At 45.1% G+C, this 20435-nt stretch overlaps 1 protein-coding gene across 1 annotated transcript in view; it reads left to right on the forward strand.

Annotated features, from left to right (window-relative positions):
- Positions 1-2214: 2214 nt before the first annotated feature.
- Positions 2215-20435, forward strand: part of CPA6 (carboxypeptidase A6) — a 400270-nt gene continuing 382049 nt past the window's right edge. The window contains exon 1 of the mRNA XM_073679426.1: positions 2215-2529. Coding sequence (XP_073535527.1) covers positions 2393-2529 — 137 coding nt within the window. The 5' untranslated portion in view covers positions 2215-2392. The remainder of the gene's footprint in view (positions 2530-20435) is intronic.

Consider the following 20435-nt stretch of genomic DNA (forward strand, 5'->3'; position numbering starts at 1 on the left):
CCCTGGGCCTCCTCCCTGATGTAATTTACCTCCCCCAGATTACATTCCTTCATTGTGACAGTCATGGCATTTTGTGTTTTACTCACCACAGGTGGGGGGTTATTCCGCAGATAGTGCCGCTCCCTCTCGGCTGAAGCAGTGAGAACCGGTCTTTGGCTTTGGGTTACAACATTGGCCTAGTGGCACACCAATCCTCATCCTAGGTTGTGATGTGCGCTAGAACGTTCCCAGCATTCCCTGGCAAAGTGTCCCATGCATCCACAATTATGGCAGTTAAGCCTTCTTCGCCCCAACATGGGCCGTACTCTTGGGGGCTGGGGCAACCTCCTCCTCTTTGTGAAGTCTGAACTCCCTGCCGTTCCTCCTCTGGCAAGTCCATGGGTTTCAATGGCCTCCCTGTAAGCTCCTGTTCTCTACTCACTGGGGCTGTACTTCCACATTGCCCTGGTTGATTAGCAGACCAATCATCAGCCAATCTTGCAGTCTCATCCAGGCTGAGTGGTTTTCTATCTGCCACCCATTCTTTTAAATTACCTGGGAGCTTTGACATAAATTGTTCCAGCATGATTATATCCATTACATGTTCTGCTTCCTGAGCCCTCAGTCCTTCTATCCACCGAGTGCATGCCGTACGTAGTGTGTTGGCAAACTCCCGATGTGTGTGTGCAGCGGGCTTGTCAGTCTCCCGAAACTTCCCCCTGTAGGTTTCTGGCGTGACGGCATACCTCTCTAGCAATGCACTGCGAATGGTAGAGTAACATCTCTGATCCACAGACAAGCTATTAAAAGCTTCTCTTGCTTTTCCGGTCAGGCCAACACTCAAAAATCTGGGCCAGTCACTGACTGACACCTCATGCAGCAGGCAGAGGTTCTCAAATAACCGGAGATGTTCATCAATATCTGAGGTGTCTTCATTAAACTGTGGTATATCTCAGTACCTTAAAGATGTAGGCCCCTCTCTCCTGTTATCCATTGTCCTCTGCACTGGGGAGGGTGGGGGTTTCGCTACATGCACACCCAGAAATTTGTTTAACACTGCCGTCCGCTCCATCTCCGTGGCCCGCTCTCCTAGCGCATCCAGCATCCTCCTCAACTCAGTCGGTCTATCCTCCGTCATCTCTTCTGCCAAGTCACCGCTCGGTAACTTTTCCTGGTATGCTCTCCAGAGATAGGTGATCCCACCACTTGCCACCACTTGAAAAGATTCGAGGTTGTGGGTTGTAAGTAATCACCTAGGCAGGTTAACGATGCAACAATATTTTATTGATCACAGCCATGGTAATAAAGCAATTCCAGGTAAATGGCCAAAATACCGTTCTCTCAGTCCTTAAATTCCCAATCTGGGTTCAGTAGTTCCACTTCTTGCGGGCAGGTTCCTGTTTCCTTATGTACCAGTCTGTCACTCATTTAGTCTTGTTTATTATATTTGTTTTATTATCAGGTTTATGTATTGTTATATGTATGTTTATGTCCTGTAAACTTTTCTGCACCTTTTGCATGAATGATATAATAAAAATACTAACAATGCACCTTTATGGTTTGGGTTATCTACAAACACTTCAGGCTTTGCACACAGCTGGCCCACAACCTGTGATGTATGGAGTGATGATGTGTATAAACACTGGAGTCTCGTTTGTCAAAACTATCTTTGTTGCCCATAGCAAACCATGAAACTTCAGCATTCCTCTCCGAAGCTGTTCTTGTAAATTGATGGCGGTGATTGCGTGCTATTGGCGACAAAGACAGATTTTCTTTTTCGATCCTCTTGACATATTACTATTATTTATTTTTAGAGCACTATTAATTCCATGGTGCTGTACATAAGGAGATACATACGGGATACAAATATAAAATACGGTGAACAAACTAACACACTGGTACAGAGGGGAGAAGGTCCTACCCTTGTGGGCTTACAGTCTATATTGGGGAAGGAGACAGTAGGTTGGGGGGATATCTGTCTCTATTGTCTATAAAACTGCAGACCACCAATATTATGGCCCTAAGACTACATTTTAGGTAAAGACATATTGCAAAGCAGAGATAGTTTTAGAATTCAGCCCACATAAGATGAAAGTGTCCCTCTAAGTGTCTAGATATCCAGCCAGATATTGCAGAGTATCAGAGGCTTCCTGTATGTCCAGGTAAGTGAGGTCCTCTACAGGGAGGGGCAGCTGTTTCGCCTGTACATGTGACCTGAGCCCCCTCCTCCCTTGTGTAGAGTACTAATCCTGGCTGAATGTCAGAACACTAAATATCCTCACCCAAGTGCTGAGCCTCCCAGTACTGTCATACATACATCCTGCTCCTCTCACGGCTGCAACAAACTCCACAGCAGCTGCGCTCAATTCTCCGCAGCCCTACAAAAACACAAGTTCTGCTTCGGATCATATGGATGAATAAATTGGGATCTCCCCGGCACTGCGTAAAGATGGAGCTCACATGGAGAGTGTCACAACTCATTCATCTCTGCCTTTTCTCCCAGACTTGGCTGTCTGCATCCTGCCACTTGTATAACAACCGTTATGCCGGGTAAGAATATTCACATCACATCATATTCACACTCAACTGGAAAATGCATGATATAATATTACAACTATTACTGATGTAGTAGTGTTGCATTTGTCATTTAAAGGAAACTTGTAGAATTTAACAATACAACAAACAATAAACTTCAGCTCTAACAAAGTTGGAGGAATTTCACTCTATTCTGCTCTTCTGGTGGACTCCAAAACCAACCACGATGTCAATGACAGAGCATTAAAAAGTTTATAGACTATTTCATTTTTGAGGAATTAATTTTAATCTTATGTCCTACAAGTTAATAGAGCTGATTTTATTGTGTATCCTAAAATTCCTATACAGACCTATGTAAAGCCACATTTAACAGCATGTTATCAGAAAGAGGAAAGTGAAAAATTTGGTTATTCAACCCTTTTACATGTGAGGACAAAGTTTATGCAAGCATCCATATAGTGGCCAAGGTTTTCTATAGTTTTGTATATGCTGACAGTTCACATTTAGGGTATTTCTAGAATCCTTATGTGTTTTGCTATGTAATGGATATAATATAAACCAAAATTATTTTCTCACTTTGGAAATGTATCCCCTATCACAGAAGTGGGGGACCTTTAGGTGTCCGCTGTTCAGTAGAGTGGAGAACCGAAGCCTCCCTTTCCTTCTCCTATTGACAAGTTTGGTGTCTTCTCTATACAAGCCAATGAGACCAATTCTGTATATTAGTTTACACTTTAACAACCTTTAACTGCATTGTGTTCATGTGGCTGAAGAAATTCACAGAGAGAGGGTGAAGGAATATGCATAATCATGATGTGTTGGAAAGTTAAATATTTTCCAATAAACACCAATAAACAAGTGAGAAACAAAGGGGGCTTTGGTTAGAATAGCAGAGAATTGCGGGTTTGCGGCTAAATATTGGCCACACACACATTTTGGACAATAAATATTGGCTGAGAATGCTAATTTGGGTGCAATCGGTGGACAATCTAATCGGTATGAGATAAGTGCATGTGAGTCGTGAGAAGTTAATAAATGCTTTGTAAAAAAAAATATTTTGCATACTAAATATACCAAAAAGAAAGCTTTTATATGCTATATAATGTGGGTACCTGAGTTTGTAAGGTGGAGAAATGTGTGTAGTATATGGTGTTTCTGGACTGGAGCAGATGACTTAAGCTCATGACCTAGATTCTTAATCTAGTCTAGTGTGTTGATATGTACTTTTATAATTGTCTGACATAGTCTTCACTAAAGCCCCCCCATATACAGTAGACAGCTGACAACTATTTCCCCAATTTTTTCCATTAAAAGGAACATAGGCTGGATCCTGTGTTCTCTATAAAAGAGCTGCTGCCAGACTCCCTTAACAGCAGTTTATCTCCAGCAGAACAAAAGGATAAACTGTTGGAAAACCAACATTGGAAATCAAGAGTGCTAGATCCATCTCTTCCCTGATATCATCTGTCTGGGAAGAGTCGGAATGCCTCCATACACATTAGACTGCCAGCTAATGGGGGCTTAACCTACTGCATTATTTGTAGCAATGGAAATTCAGGGATAGATATCTACTTTTATTATAAGAGTTGTAGCGATGCCAGGTTGGCTAGGGTTAAATCCTAGCTTTGCAGGCATTGAATAGTGCACCTGGCTAGCTCTGCATATAAATAGGCTAGGTGTTCATCTAAGTAAGTCAGCTCAGGGAAGCTGACCACACTGGATGTGTCTTGGTGGTTAAGAATGAGAGACAGGCCAGAATCCCTCTCTGAGAAAAGTCTTCACAGGCCATGTGTAGAGAACTGCAAGTATCAGTGGGTTTTGTTTAACCGAACTGGGGCTAGCTCAGCCGTGTCTGAAGTAGTCAGGGTCTATACTGTTTAGTTAGCACCTGGACGAGGCTAGGGATTTATGTTTATGATTTTGTTGTTTTTGTGCTTTGCAACCTGTGTAAAACAATAAAAACTGCATGTGTTTGGACCAAAACTGCATTGTCTGTGTGAATGCTACCTAAGGCCTAATGCCTACCCGAGAGTGAATCCATACAGAGAGTAACTATGAAAGAATTCCTCTAGTCCTATGAAAGTATGTACCCATCAATCAGTAAAATATAAGAGATGTATTAATATTTTTGACAAAACATAGGTCTAGATAGATGCATACACCAGCGTTTTCTTCAATAGCAACATGTTAAATATATGTGGCGACAGTAATGATATTTGGGCTAAAAAGGAGCATGGTTTCTAAAGTACTTGCTTTACTTTTGCGTAATACAAGAGCCACAGAAAGTTCTCCGAACTGTGTCATAAATAATACATATGACTTATTTTAATGTAAAAAAAAAGTCTGGAACCTGATAAAAGTAATTGTTACATTTATGAGGTTAAGTCCACAGGCAACCAAATTTAACACACTATAATTTATTTATCAAGATTGTAACACATTTGTGCCAGGTAAACATATTTCTACCAGTGTCTGTAATGTGACATTGGGGCACGGAGGATATGTCACTCCTTAACGGGACTCTGACAGCTGATACATACCGCCCGATCTACAGGCAGCATGTATCAGACCATGGCTGCATGATTTCACTGTGGCATTTCAGAGAAAAACATTGTTTAATAGAAACCGGGGACCGAGCTGGACGGGAGACAGGTGAGTCCCTGGCGGCTTCTCCCCTCCCGCGGCCCTGGAGTGACGGGCTTCTCTCTATACACATGTGAAAAAAGAGAGGCCTGTCACTCCAGGGCAGTTGGATGGGGAGAAGCCACGCAGGACCCGCCTGTCCGACTAGACTCTTGTGTGGCTTGCAGTCCGGCAGCTATTAAATTGTTTTTTCTTTGAAATAGTACAGCATTTCAGAGTCAAGCATACCTGGCTGAAATCATACAGCCAGTGTCTGATAAATGCTGCCTGTTGATTGGGCGGCATGTATCAGCTGTCAATTTCCCTTTAATATTCTCTGTATAGTATGCTAAATAGAAAAGAATCATAGGACCTGAAGACCACAAAGCCACATAAGGGTATATGCACAGATTGGGCCAGATTCATCAAGACCAGCATGCCCACCTCTTCATGAATCTGAAGCATCTAACGAGTGATGTGTGACTCTATGCATTATACCAGGAATCTCATTCCAGTAAGGGACTGGAGTAAGTTTTCTGGAGTATGGAATGCCCTCGCCGCACCCCGACCCAGCGCCACCCATTTTGGCTGGGCGGGAAGAAACAGGTGTGAAAATGCCGAAAGTCTCAAAATTTAGGCACAACTCTGAATTGCGCCTACATTTTGTGACTTTTCAAAGCTTTTAAGCCAGAATTCTGGAATGATAGCTTTGATGAATCAGGCCATTTGAGTATTTGCTACAGATTTTACAGTAACAAAAAAGCTAGCAGGAAAAATGCTGCATAAAATACGTGTGTTTTTGACTCATTTTTATGTGTGTTTTTATTTGCGTATTTTTCTCATTCACTTGAATGGGTGAGAAAAATGCTGAAAAAAGTGACAAGCTGCAAATTTGAAAAAACACTTTGATGGTTTCAATCTGCAAGGAAAGAAATAATCAGCATGTGCATGAGAAATCTTTTTGCTGGTACTATTAAACATGGCAAAAACGTGGCAGAACGTGTGGAAAAAAAAAGTGACAAAACCGCAACGTGTGAACAAGCCCTGAGAGTTGACATATTTTCTTGTTTTGAGAATAGCAAATCTGTGGAATTAGTCATCATCTAGGTTTGCATAGACTAGTGAGGAGCATGATTAATCTGTAGAGTATGAAGATTGGTGTCTGCCAGCGGGATTCACGGTATTGAGGTTTTCCCATCTGCTTTTGTTTAGGGTTTGTTTTAGTACATAAGCATTTTCACATAAATGGACAAATCATATATTTTATGGAGTAAGTCCAGGACTACATGTCTTTAGGGCTTCAGGTGTGCAGGACTCATACTGGCCCACAAAGAACACACGTCACTTAATGAAAACATGTCATTACATCATGCAAGATGTCCAATTGACAAAAGTCACATTTCGATATGACATATTGCTAAATAAGACAATTCCACAACCGGGATAGATGCATGACGGCTTTTACATCTTAGATTATCTTTACTATACCAAAATCAACTTTCTTTAAACAGTTTTTAAAGATACCCATTAAATCCCCATCCCACAATTATCTGGTCTTATAAATCAATTGTCAAGAGAACTATGCCAAAGTTTTGGGTTATTATTATCATCAAAGGGGAAATCTATCCACAAATCATGTTCTAACATGTGTCAAAGATCACACTGCTGGCGCCTAAAGATTTTTCTGGAGCTCCTTTTGCAAGCAACATCTTTAGCTTAACAAGAGTTTTTTGTTGCTGAAGATCTGTAAAGCAACTTCCATTGACTTGATCGGCTCTTTTCTTCAACTTTCTTTTAGAGAAATCCAGTAATAGTCTGTAAAGACTGACTACTGTGATCTATTCGTGTTTCTTTTATTCATCAGATGACTTTTAGTGGATTTTTTGTTTTGGTATTCCGGCTCCTGGTTGAATGCTCAAAGAATTAAATTGGATGAAACAAATTTTTTTCTCAATTATGCAGAGGATATGTAACCATTAAAAGGTAAAATTTACATACACTTTGTGTATTTTACCATCCATGTAAAAAAAATATATGTACAGGTGCATCTCACTAAATTAGAATATCATCAAAAAATTAATTTAAGTTCTTCAATATAAAAAGTGAAACTCATTAAAATAATTAAAAAAACACATGCAAAGACTTCCTAAGCGTTAAAGAAGGTCCCTTAGTCTGTTTCAGTAAGCTCCAAAATCATGGGGAAGACTGCTGACTTGACAGATGTCCAGAAGGCAGTCACTGACGCACTCCACAAGGTCCCAGAGTTCCAATTTTCATTTGGAAATCAAGGTCCCAGAGTCTGGAGGAAGAGTGGAGAGACACACAATCCAAGCTGCTTGAGGTCTAGTGTGAAGTTTCCACAATCAGTGATGGTTTGGGGAGCCATGTCATCTGCTGGTGTAGGTCCACTGTGTTTTATCAAGGCCAAAGTCAGCGCAGCCGTCTACCAGGAAATTTTAGAGCACTTCATGCTTCCCTCTGCCGACAAGTTTTTGGAGATGGAAATTTCATTCTCCAGCAGGACTTGGCACCTGTCCACATTGCCAAAAGTACCAATACCTGGTTTATAAACAACAGTATCACTGTGCTTGATTGGCCAGCAAACTCGCCTGACCTTAACCCCATAGAGAATCTATGTAGTATTGTCAAGAGGAAGATGAGATACAACAGACCCAACAATGCAGATTAGCTGAAGGATGCTATCAAAGCAACCTGGGCTTCCGTAACACCTCAGCAGTGCCACAGGCTGATCGCCTCCATGCCACGCCACATTGATGCAGTAATTGATACAAAAGGAGCCCCGACCAAGTATTGAGAGCATTTACTAAGCATACATTTCAGTAGGCCAACATTTTGGATTTTAAAATCATTTTTCAAGCTGTTGTTATAAAGTATTCTAATTTACTGAGATAATGACTTTTGTGTCTTCATTGGCTGTAAGCCATAATCATCAACATTAACAGAAATAAACACTTGAAATAGATCACTCTGTTTGTAATGACTCTATATAATATATGAGTTTCACTTTTTGTATTGAAGAACTGAAATAAATTAACTTTTTGATGATATTCTAATTTAGTGAAATGCACGTGTATGTGTGCTCCTGTTTGTAGTTGTTGGTGTGGTGGCAGAGTTTTAATGTCCTGAGCTTCATTACATGGCATGCTGGTCAAACATCAGGTTTTGATTCTTTGGAACCTTGGGGTAATTATCTTTGACACGCATAAGTGGAGAGGCAGTGCAAAATGGCATATTGGGAGTAGTTAGGTAGGATAATTATTTAGTTATATTTATTTTTATTATTTATTTAGCACCATTAACTCCTCAGTGCCTTACAGACATCAGCATCACTCTCACCATTGTGGCTCACAACATAAATTCTCTTTCAGTATGTTTTTGGAGTGTGGGACGAAATTGAAGAGTCTGGAGGACACTCACGCAAAGAACAGATGTTGCAGATGTTGTCATTGGTGAGATTTTAACCCAGCACCCCATGTGCTGCCCATATAGGGAATAGGGCTGACTCCCTTTATAAGGAAGCTCATCAGCAGAAGTCCCCTCAATTGTCCCTATAGAAACACTACACTATATTGCATGAATTATCCATTATGGGTGGGTATCAAAGGAGAGTATGCAGGTGTTTGCGTGTACATTTAATTAGTGCATGCGTCTAATTGCTGTACATGTGATAAGGGGTACAGAATGTGTGAAAAGGAATGTTGGAGCGCTAGATGCAAACTAACAAGTTACTTTTTTTTCTCACATGGAGGTACAACACTTGATAGTTGTCACTCAATTGAGGTACAAAGCTTGGTAGTTTGGCACAGACACAGGTGTGACACCCCAGGGGTCTGGTTGCCACAGTGATAGAGATATTACGTCTGAGAGCAGGTGGGAGGTCCTTTGGTCAGGGATCCTGTGCATGCCACACCTCCTGCCCAGTCTTGGGAGGGGAAGGACTTCCCCTATATAAACCTGGGGCTGAGGCAGGGTAGGGAGTTCTGAGAGGAGAAGACAGGGAGCAGAGCTGCTCTATGGGCTCTGCTCCACAGGCAGGCCCTGTCCAGGGGCCTGAGCCTGGAGTCAAGGAGAGTAGAGACAGAGAAGCAGCATAGGAGAAAACAGCAGAAGCTCAGTGGAGCAATACTACTACGAGTCAGGGGCTGGCAGCTGCAGAGCTCGCCCTGACTGAGAAGCTTTCTTACCGGACCCGGCGTCCGAGGCTGTGGGGACTAACTCTTACCCAGCAGCAGAAGCCGACCGGCAGGGGATTTCAGGTCCTCAGGCCCAGAAACCCGAAGGCACGGTCACACGCGTGGGACCAGCACCGCCATCGTGGAGCGGAAGCCATTAGAAGGCCCCGAGTCACCGGCCATACGGGTGAGCACCACACGGTACACTCAGGGACGTGGGCTACTTATATCCGCTTCTAGCAAGGTAGCCAGAAGAGTACAGTCAGTTTGGGAGGCCTACAACTCCGCCTGGCCAGGGGAGATCCCATCTGCTCAAGGACTGACCAGGCCCCGTTCACTAGCAAGTACTCCGGGAGGGTCTATCGTTGTTACCAGTAAAGACCCTGAATTACACCGCACCGTCTCTGAGTGGTTCCTGCTACCCCCATCATCCACATCTGCTGCCCTGAGGCCATACCCCTCCCGTTGGGGGTTATACCATCTACGCTGCACCATCCATCCACCGGCCTCAGCGGACTGTCCTGCAGCGGCAGCTCCATAGCTGCATTCAACGGGTGGCGTAGTCGTCCTACATCTACCGCTGTTACATCGCCGCTCAGTTTGACTCCCTGGGCACGGACCGGGTCACCGCCACGAGACTACAACCCTCAAGAGATCCGGCTCCGGGTAAGCTCCCGCGTGCGCAACGCAGCGCGACACAGGCCCAGGGGCGCGTCAACTTTGGCGTAGTCGGCAGGATTTCGTGCCCGCAACCACCGGGTACTGCGTGCCTGAAAAAGAGACTTTTCAAACTTACCAGTGGTGAAGATTCCCGCCATCTGTGAAGATTCCCGCCATCCGTGGAGTTTTCCCGCCATCCGGCGCCATCTTGGAGACGCCGCGCGGGAAGAAGAGGGGCGTGGACTCCGAAAGCGCGCGAGAACTGAAGCCCCGCCTCACGTCCGGATGTTGCGTAAGGTCCTGGAAGGAGCCCAGCAGACGCCGACGTCACAGGAGCGCGACGCCAGGTCCTCTACCCCGACGATTGACTGCGGAGCCGCGGCCTACGGAAGAGGATCTCCGGAAGGTAGGCCATGGTCCACTAGGGGGGAGGAGGACACCAGGAACGGACAGCAAGATGGCGGACCGGCAGCAGACTAAGCTGCCCAGCATCGGCAGTGCCCCAGTCGTCGCCGGCCCCGACCAGCGCCGGGAGAAGACGCGTGACGCAGGAGCGGTCGCGGGAGCAGGTAAGAGGAGTCTCCCTGTCCCGGACGCTGCCAGCGTCAGCCTGCTCCCGGGCCCCCTGGTGGAGCCGCCGATTCCGGGCGCTGCAGACACCGACCTGCTCCAGCCCCCGCAACAAGCCCTGCGGCCAAGCCCTCCAGCCCTGGGCACTACCACCACCAGCCTGCGCCCAGGCCCAAAGTTGCACCCTCTGACCCCGGGCGTCATCAACGGCGACCCTCTCCACGCCTGGTCGCAAGGCCTGAACTCCCCAGGTGCAAAAGGACTGTACGCCCTCCACGTTAACCAAGGAGGAGCTGCAGTACTACCAATACGAGGAAAGCCAAGAGGACCCGGACGGGTCTGAAGCCTACACACAAGAAGGAGCAGGAGGATGCCGTTACTGAAGTACGGTAAAGTGGAACTGTACATAGTTACCCGTAGGGGTACTTGTGTTGCTAATTAAAATATGGTCCCCGTTGGGACAAGTGTGAACTGTTCCCGTGTGTCCCCTATCCTTAACCAGGCTGAGGACTGTGAGCAGCCATCCCATCTCCCCACAGGCTGAGGACTGTGAGCAGCCAATCCTTATCCCCACTGGCCGAGGACTGAGAGCGGCCATATCTTGTAAATATTATGTGTTTCCAGTTATTTATAGGAGTCCTTAGTGGATTTACCAGGAATCCTTTGTACAGTTAGTGGAGCGTAACCCAGGATGGACTAAAAGACTGTTAAGGACTCGGGGTAGGACAGACCCCTACCTGGTTACGTCTCCCTGTTTTGGTGAAATGGACACCTTGCTTTCTTCAAAGACTGCACCCGGTTACGGACACGCCGTGACCAGCTTTATGCGTTTCCTTATTGTAATGTTATTGTTTATACTTTGTTATGTTACAAAAATATGTTTAGTCCCGGAGTACTAAATTTCACTAGGGGGGAATGTGACACCCCAGGGGTCTGGTTGCCACAGTGATAGAGATATTACGTCTGAGAGCAGATGGGAGGTCCTTTGGTCAGGGATCCTGTGCATGCCACACCTCCTGCCCAGTCTTGGGAGGGGAAGGACTTCCCCTATATAAACCTGGGGCTGAGGCAGGGTAGGGAGTTCTGAGAGGAGAAGACAGGGAGCAGAGCTGCTCTATGGGCTCTGCTCCACAGGCAGGCCCTGTCCAGGGGCCTGAGCCTGGAGTCAAGGAGAGTAGAGACAGAGAAGCAGCATAGGAGAAAACAGCAGAAGCTCAGTGGAGCAATACTACTACGAGTCAGGGGCTGGCAGCTGCAGAGCTCGCCCTGACTGAGAAGCTTTCTTACCGGACCCGGCGTCCGAGGCTGTGGGGACTAACTCTTACCCAGCAGCAGAAGCCGACCGGCAGGGGATTTCAGGTCCTCAGGCCCAGAAACCCGAAGGCACGGTCACACGCGTGGGACCAGCACCGCCATCGTGGAGCGGAAGCCATTAGAAGGCCCCGAGTCACCAGCCATACGGGTGAGCACCACACGGTACACTCAGGGACGTGGGCTACTTATATCCGCTTCTAGCAAGGTAGCCAGAAGAGTACAGTCAGTTTGGGAGGCCTACAACTCCGCCTGGCCAGGGGAGATCCCATCTGCTCAAGGACTGACCAGGCCCCGTTCACTAGCAAGTACTCCGGGAGGGTCTATCGTTGTTACCAGTAAAGACCCTGAATTACACCGCACCGTCTCTGAGTGGTTCCTGCTACCCCCATCATCCACATCTGCTGCCCTGAGGCCATACCCCTCCCGTTGGGGGTTATACCATCTACGCTGCACCATCCATCCACCGGCCTCAGCGGACTGTCCTGCAGCGGCAGCTCCATAGCTGCATTCAACGGGTGGCGTAGTCGTCCTACATCTACTGCTGTTACATCGCCGCTCAGTTTGACTCCCTGGGCACGGACCGGGTCACCGCCACGAGACTACAACCCTCAAGAGATCCGGCTCCGGGTAAGCTCCCGCGTGCGCAACGCAGCGCGACACAGGCCCAGGGGCGCGTCACAGGGGCCAGTTCATGAAGCCTGGTGTTGGACACCCCAGTCTTAATGAATGGAATCACTGGAGTACAATGAGCCTAATTCATTAAGAGGTGCACACCACTTAATGAATTAGGAGCATTTGCTTACTGCCGTGAGCTGCCATCAGAAATGTACTCCAGTCAGGAACTGAAACAGTCAGGAAAGTCAAATATCGTAATATTTTTATGCAGATTCACTTGATTTATTAGGGTGTTTAACTGTAAGAAGATGGACATATTTCCCAAGGCCCCCCCCTTGAAGAAACAAGTGTTATTGTAATGTGAACTGTGATGTATAATTTGAATTGTGACTTGTGTTAATGATGTTAGTATTGTGAATTACTGACGGTAGGGATAGCAAGAGTTAATGGTTGGGACTAGTACAGAGTGGGAGAGGACAAGAGACAGTTCCTGTTAGGGAGGCAAATAGGGCCCAGAGTGTATAGAGAAAGGACCTACGATCCAATATTAGGAGTGCTGCATTCTTGGGTGTCCCTAAAAATGAGAGATCGGGAGAAAGAGATAACATGATCCGGAGTAGAAACGAGGAAGAGTGACTGAGCTTGATTTACTGGAGACTTGTCCTGGGAGAGGATGCATAGCAGTAAGGCCCAGAGTTGTAGCTCCCCTAAGGGGAAAGAAGTCCTTGAGTAAAGGACTCTTGCAAGCTGAACTGTAGTACTGAGCTTTGTTGTGGTGAAGTAGCGAGGAATAGTAAAGACATAGGACAAGTAAAGAGAGAGAAGAGAAAGTGACTGAATTTCTATGAGGAAAATGTTATGCATTATCAAGGAAACATTTGAGAAGATATGTACCCGCTATCTACGGTATATATCCCTCCAAATTAATGTTCAGTAAAAAGTTTATTTTAAACCGGCAGTCTCTCTTTGAACTGTAAAACATCTGATCCTGGCCAACCAGCAAAATCAGTTACATGCAGCCTGCACGGGCATAGCGCCCTCACAGCACAAGTCCACACATGTAGCCAGGACCCCTACCTTCACGTAACGCGCAGGGGCGTACGAAATGAGTACCTTGCACACGGCTACCGCCCTGCGCCACGTTACATAACGTCAAAATTTTCAGCCAGGAGTATGGTTGTCTGGAGTTGGGTAGAACTGAGACAGCAGAAGAGTGAAAACAAGGCCTGTGCAAAGCCTCTAGGGTAATGCATCGTCAGGAGCTTATGGAATAAGCAGACTGAGAAGTTCAGCAGACAGCAAATGTCTTTGCAGAGCTGGAGCATTGTGAACAAAGGGCCTAAGGGAGAAAGACAGGCCCATAATAGACAGATGTTTTCCTCTAATACATACAGAAGCAGATGTGGACTGAAATTCATTCGAGCCCTACTGACCTGACATGATTGAATGCAGCCATCTTCTGCAAAACTGACCTTGGATGTACAGATGACACTACTAATGTTCCTCTACTGATAAAAATGACATCTTATTACTTGTGTGAGGTGAATGTTTAATCCAGAGACATTTTTTCAACTGCTTGTTGTGGTTTAAAAGACTTGTGTCTCTACCAATGTGTAACTATCAATCTTTGTACCTCAATTGAGTGATAACTATTAAGAGTTATATCTCACTGGGAGAAAATAAAAAACTAACTTATTAATCTGCATTTTACTCCTGTGAAACTTGGATACGTATGTTACCTAAATGTATATACAACACTTGCATACTTTCCTCTTCTGCCCAGTCATAGGGCTCGCTCACATGAGCGAATAACATGGCTGAGTGCTATATGTTATTCTATGGGCAGTGCAGATCTGCGATTTTTTTTTCTCATGCCGATTCGTCATGAGAAAAACATCGCAGCATGCTGCGAGTGCATCCGATAATTGGACACCGCAGGACTTCGTAGCTTCTTACTGTGACGTCACACGCTACTCCAGCAATTTCCCGCTCAGTGGCCAGGGACGCTGCACTGACTTGTTAGACTTACCAGAGGACCCACAGTATCATGCTGCACCGTGCCCATTTCTAATTGCTTCTGGATACAGGATCCCTACAGTGCTCCCAGTGCACACAGGAGCGCTCAGAGGTACAGGGATAACTCCCATCCTCCAGTGAACTATAACAAGGACAATATATCAGCAAACTGTAGGTCTTCTATTTGTTACTCCTTCTTATGTTTCACATGCATTATTGTTAGCTGAAATGCTAGGTCTGCGGTGGTAACTATTTGTAGCATTACATACTGACACTTTTTAACTGAAAGAGATTGGTGAATTATTCATATTCTATATGTAAGATCTATAGCTCAAACACTAGTTTTGCTGTGTTGGTTAGCAGAAACACCACAAATTGTTATTTCTTCTTTTTATAGAGGAGTACTGATCATAAATACCTGTGTGTAAGTTTGAATTACCATGATTTTTGAAGAGATTACCTGAACATTACTTTATGCATTTTTATTCTTATTGATATATTTATCATTGCATGTCCCCTTTTTTGGTTCTTCCATATCTGTCCACTAGGTGTTTAGCGCAACAATATCAAATGTGTATCACATTACAAAAGTTAGTAATCAGTTCAGGGATTCAAGAGACCAGTTTAACATAGGAAAAAAAACTAATTTAAAATAGTAACTACTTTAAAGGGAATATCTGGGACTTTAAGAAAAAAGCCATGTAGTTGCTAACAGAGGCAGCTACCTGTCTGTTATATCCGGGGCCAGTCATTAACCGCTCCTTCCAGAAATTCAGCTGCTCCCTGCCAACAGAGCAGCAGTTTCTTTTCCTGTTGACAGGGCGGGATTACTGGTGTCATGATGACTGACAGCCGGCTCCCCCCAATTAGGCAGCAGAGAGACGGCTGTCAATCAACATGACACCAGTAATCCCGCCCTATCAACAGGAAAAGAAGATGCCACCCTGTTGACGTGACATCAGCGGAAGTCTGTGACTGCTCTGGTCTGGTGGAGAATGACGCCGGGCACAACAGAAAGGTAGTTAGCAACACTTGCATGTTAGTGCTTAGGCAGATTTTTTTCTTTAATAGTCCCAGATATCCCCTTTAATGGATAAACAGCATCTACTAGCATACCTTGGTCACTTCTTTCCTCAGGCTGAACTATAAGAGGGAAGGGAAATCCATTGAGGCCATAACCTTGGGCATCTACTAAGGGAAGTACATCTACCAACTTTTCATTTTATTCATGACTCTTGACTATTATTGATTTAGTCCCTTTTTTTCTTTTATGTACAGTATCTGTCTCAAAAAATTGTTGCTCCTCTTCATGGTGATGCACGGGCTTTCTGCAGGTCCACAATTCATTAGGAGATACATGATATATTTTTTGTGAGATTTATCTCCTGCTATGGTGTACATTCTCTGTGACATCACTGCATTGGTGCTTTTATCTACCCATGATCGTTTAAGAGACTATGGCGGCATATTGTATATATCATATTATTGTTTTTGAATCTTTGTTTGTGTGTATTATGTTATTATATGGTGTAGCACATTTTTGGAGATGATCTCTAGGGATTAACAGGGATAGAGGTAGTTAGGAACGAGCGGGGGCGCTATTTCTTGCATTGCTTTTTCAAGGTGCCAACCTCCGTGACCAGGTTGGAAAGATACCGAGGGCCTTACAGGGATACCACAGTAGACATACAATCATCCCTTTACCTCTGTGTTATCTTCTCATCTCTCCTTGTGAAAAAATATAGCATATCCCAAAAGTGAGTACACCACTCACATTTTTGTAAATATTTTATTATATCTTTCCATGGGACAACACTGAAGATATGACACTTTGATACCATTTAAGGCAGTCAGTGTACAGCTTGTGTAACAGTGTAAATTTGGTGTGCCCTCTAAATAACTCAACAGACAGTCATGAATGTCTAAACTGCCAGCAACAAAAGTGAGCACACCCATGTGAAAATTACCAAATTGTGCCCACAGTGTCAATATTTTGTGTGGCAACCATTATTTTAAAGCACTGCCTTAACTCTCTTGGGCATGAGGTTCACTAGAGCGTCACAGGTTGCCACTGGAATCCTCTGCCACTCCTCCATGATGACATCACGGAGCTGGTGGATGTTTGAGACCTTGCGCTCCTCCACCTTGTGTTTGAGGATGCCCCACAGATGCTTAATAGGGTTTAGGTCTGGAGACATGCTTGGCCAGTCCAGCACATTTACCCTCAGTTTCTTTATCAAGGCAGTGGTCATCTTGGAGGTGTGTTTGGGGTCCTTATTATGTTGGAATACTGCCCTGCGGCCAGTTTCTGAAGGGAGGAAATCATGCTCTGCTTCAGTATGTCACAGTACATGTTGGCATTCATGGCGCCCTCAATCTCTCAATGAACTGTAGCTCCCCACAGCCAGCAGCACACATGCAGCTCCAAACCATGACACTCCCACCACCATGCTTGACTGTAGGCAAGAGACACCCTTGTCTTTGTACTCCTCACCTCGTTGCCGCCACATACGCTTGACACCATCTGAACCAAATAAGTTTATCTTGGACTCATTAGACCACAGGACATGGTTTAAGTAATACATGTCCTTAGTCTGCATGTCTTCAGCAAAGTGTTTGCGGGCTTTCTTGTCCATCATCTTTAGAAGAGGCTTCTTTCTGGTATGACAGCCATGTAAATCAATTGGATGCAGTGTGCAGTATATGGCCTGAACACTTACAGGCTGATCCCGCACCCATTTAACCTCTGCAGCAATGCTGGCAACACTCATACATCTCTTTTGAAAAGATAAGCTCTGGATATGATGCTGAGAAAGTGCACTCAACTTCGTTAGTCGACCATGGCAAGGCGAGTTGTGAGTGGCCTTGCCATGGTCGTCTTGTTATTTGTGGTCTTGGGCACCGTGCTGCAGCTCAGTTTCAGGATGTTGGCAATCTTTTTATAGCCTAGGCCAGTGTTCCCCAACTTCAGTCCTCAACAAGTCATGTTTTCAAGATTTCTTTAATATTGCCCAGGTGATAATTGCAGTACCAGCACAGGCACAGGCAATAATCTCATCACCTGTGTGCAACCCCTGTGGGAGGAGACTGGTGTACAGAAACTGAGTCTGATAGGAGCAGACACTGTTTAATAGCAGCCTTCAGATCATCCGCATTGTTGGGTCTGGTGTCTCTCATCTTCCTCTTGACAATACCACACAGATTCTCTATGGGGTTAAGGTCAGGTGAGTTTGCTGGCCAATTGTCACAGGTTTGTCAGGAGTGACAGACAGTTGCCCTGCAGTTGGTTGCAGGAGATCTCTACATTTGGCATTACAGACATCTTCTTAGAGGCTGTCTCTAGGACCCAGCGGCTACCTTCTTCTGGCTAATTAACACCCTGTGTTACATGCACGCCACTAGGTTCAGATAGGGGCGAGACAGGTTACATGAATTCTTTGGAATCCTAGGAGAATCGTTACTCAGGGTGACCATAGACCATGTACTGCAGCTTCTCTCAGGCACACAGGGATATTGACCCTCAGGCACAGACATGTAGGTTGTTTCACTTGCTGACCAGACAAACTTGACAAGAGTCCTCATAAATGGTAGAACAGTAGCATTTAATAAGAAACCGCACAGCCAGTGCAAGTTAAGTCTTTTGAGTAACAGGCTCCAGTGACAAACAGTACAGTTTCCTTAGCTGCACAGCAGTTCACAGTCTTCCCAGTAGTACAGGACAACACAGTTCTAATGCAAAGGCACATTAGTGAACACAGCATTCTTTAGAGCACAGTGACATGGAGAAGGGGGGAGGGTTTGCTGAAGGAGATGATCCCTGTGACACCATTTCTTACAGTCCTTATCTTTCTGCTTGACAATACTCTGCACTGCTAGTTCAGGAACTCTACCTGACCTGTGCTTAGCTTCACTCCTGACTTGAATCCTTGTCACTTGCAGGGGCGCTTCTGTCAGCTGCAGAACACACATACCACCTTTCTCTTCGGCTCCAGCCCGACAGTAAACAACTTCCCTACAATCCCCCTGGGATTCTGCTAAAACACTCCCCTTCTCCTGTGATTGTGTTAACCCCTCTAGTTGCTGGATGCTTCTGAAGCACAACACTTCTTGTCTCCTGTGCTTGTGTTACTTCTAATAGTTGCTGAATGCTTTTAAAGCATCAGCACTAATTCTGCATGTCACACTCTTCCCTCCTTTTTGAATGTCGTCCTCGACATTCATCTTAATTGGTTAATCTGACCAATTTTGAGACAGTGGTGAAAGTTGGATAGCTTTATATACAAATTAGAGGTATATGACCCCAAGGCTATAGGGTCTAGGAGAGGGGAAAAGACAGAAAACACAGGCGCAGATCTAAGTGCAGATTATTAGGTTCAGCTATTTTTCGGAAGCTAATTTGCTCACCTTTGATGTAGCTTGTGGCATAGCGTATCGACCTCTTAGGTCTGACTGAGATGCCTTGACTCCTTGGTGTGCTGCTATAGTCTGGATACAACGGATCTCTCAGCCGCCAGGAGACCGTGGAATGAAGGTCAGGAGAAAATGAAAGGATTCATCCAGTCAGTTCAGCGCTCCCAGGAGACAGGCACCAGGCAGAGGTATTAAAAGTCTTCAGAAATTTACTTAGATAAAAATCATCATAAAAAAAGATACATAGAACAACGCGTTTCGGCTATATAGATATTGCAATATCTTACCTGAGGAAGGCTATTCTGTACCAATATATAGCCGAAATGCGTTGTTCTATGAAGCTTTTTTTATGATGATTTTTATCTAAGTAAATTTCTGAAGACTTTTAATACCTCTGCCTGGTGCCTGTCTCCTGGGAGCGCTGAACTGACTGGATGAATCCTTTCATTTTCTCCTGACCTTTATATACAAATTGGTATTGACAAATTGGTATAACGTTCATAAACATTGATAACAACCTATTCTTACGACCTTTTTCTTGTAGGACGCCTGTAAGAAATAAACAATTAACACAATTAAAACAATCAGCATCTCTTCAGCTGTAGCTTTTTGTACATCTTCAACCAGCTCTATCTATGCTTTAACAGATCTTTGTTTCTACAAAGTCTTTTAAGAAAAATCAAAGCATGAAAACAAGTCTTTCCAGTAGGCAACATCTTCCATACCGCCTCTCGGTGGTGAATACCACTCAAGTGGGCTTACCTGGTCCGCAGGCAGAGATACCTGTTTCCAGTCGACAGTCCTTGGCACTTGACTTGGTTCACCAAGTGTCTCATACATCAGCATCACGGGCCTCCTCAGTTCTCGAGTCGACATCCTCCTGGTGGGTTGTTCCACAGAGACCACGGGTTCTTCGGTCACAGAAGTTTCTTCCGCCACACTCATTTCCCGTGCTTACTCAGATGCTCTTGGAGCTGCCTCTGTAACTTCATGTACTTCTCCTGAGTCACCTGTTTCCGCACGGTCTGGTAACTCCGCTCCTCCTGAGTGTCGATCATTCTCTTCAAGGACCAGTGTTCGAGCATCAGATCTGAATCGGACGTCATCTGTACTCCTTGGTACAAACTCTGGAGCCTCAGGACTTAGTTCACTCTCCTGAGGATGGTACATCCCTCTCCTTGCCAGTCCGAGAAATACACCGGTGTGTTCTTCTCCATTGGAACTTTCAAGGTCACTATCCACCTCCGGAGCTTCAGTCTGTGGTGGTCCCTTAGTCGATCTCGGACGATGTCGGTCTACTTCTGGGAAGTCTTGTTGGGGTGGAAGATAATCACAGCGTAGTAGTAAATTCCGATGGACTATTCTGTTTTTTTTGTCTCCTTTTCCAATCGGATTTCATACACTGGGCTGTCATCAGCTTTCCTCCTTACAACCACATACACCTTGTCTTCCCAGTATGAACAAAGTTTTCCTGGACTGCCTTTCTCACATACGTTCTTGACTAGGACCTAGCTTCCCGGT

The sequence above is a fragment of the Phyllobates terribilis genome, unplaced genomic scaffold, assembly GCF_046119375.1.
Source record: "Phyllobates terribilis strain yellow unplaced genomic scaffold, ASM4611937v1 Scaffold_4__5_contigs__length_816908805, whole genome shotgun sequence".
Taxonomy (NCBI): Eukaryota; Metazoa; Chordata; class Amphibia; order Anura; family Dendrobatidae; genus Phyllobates; species Phyllobates terribilis.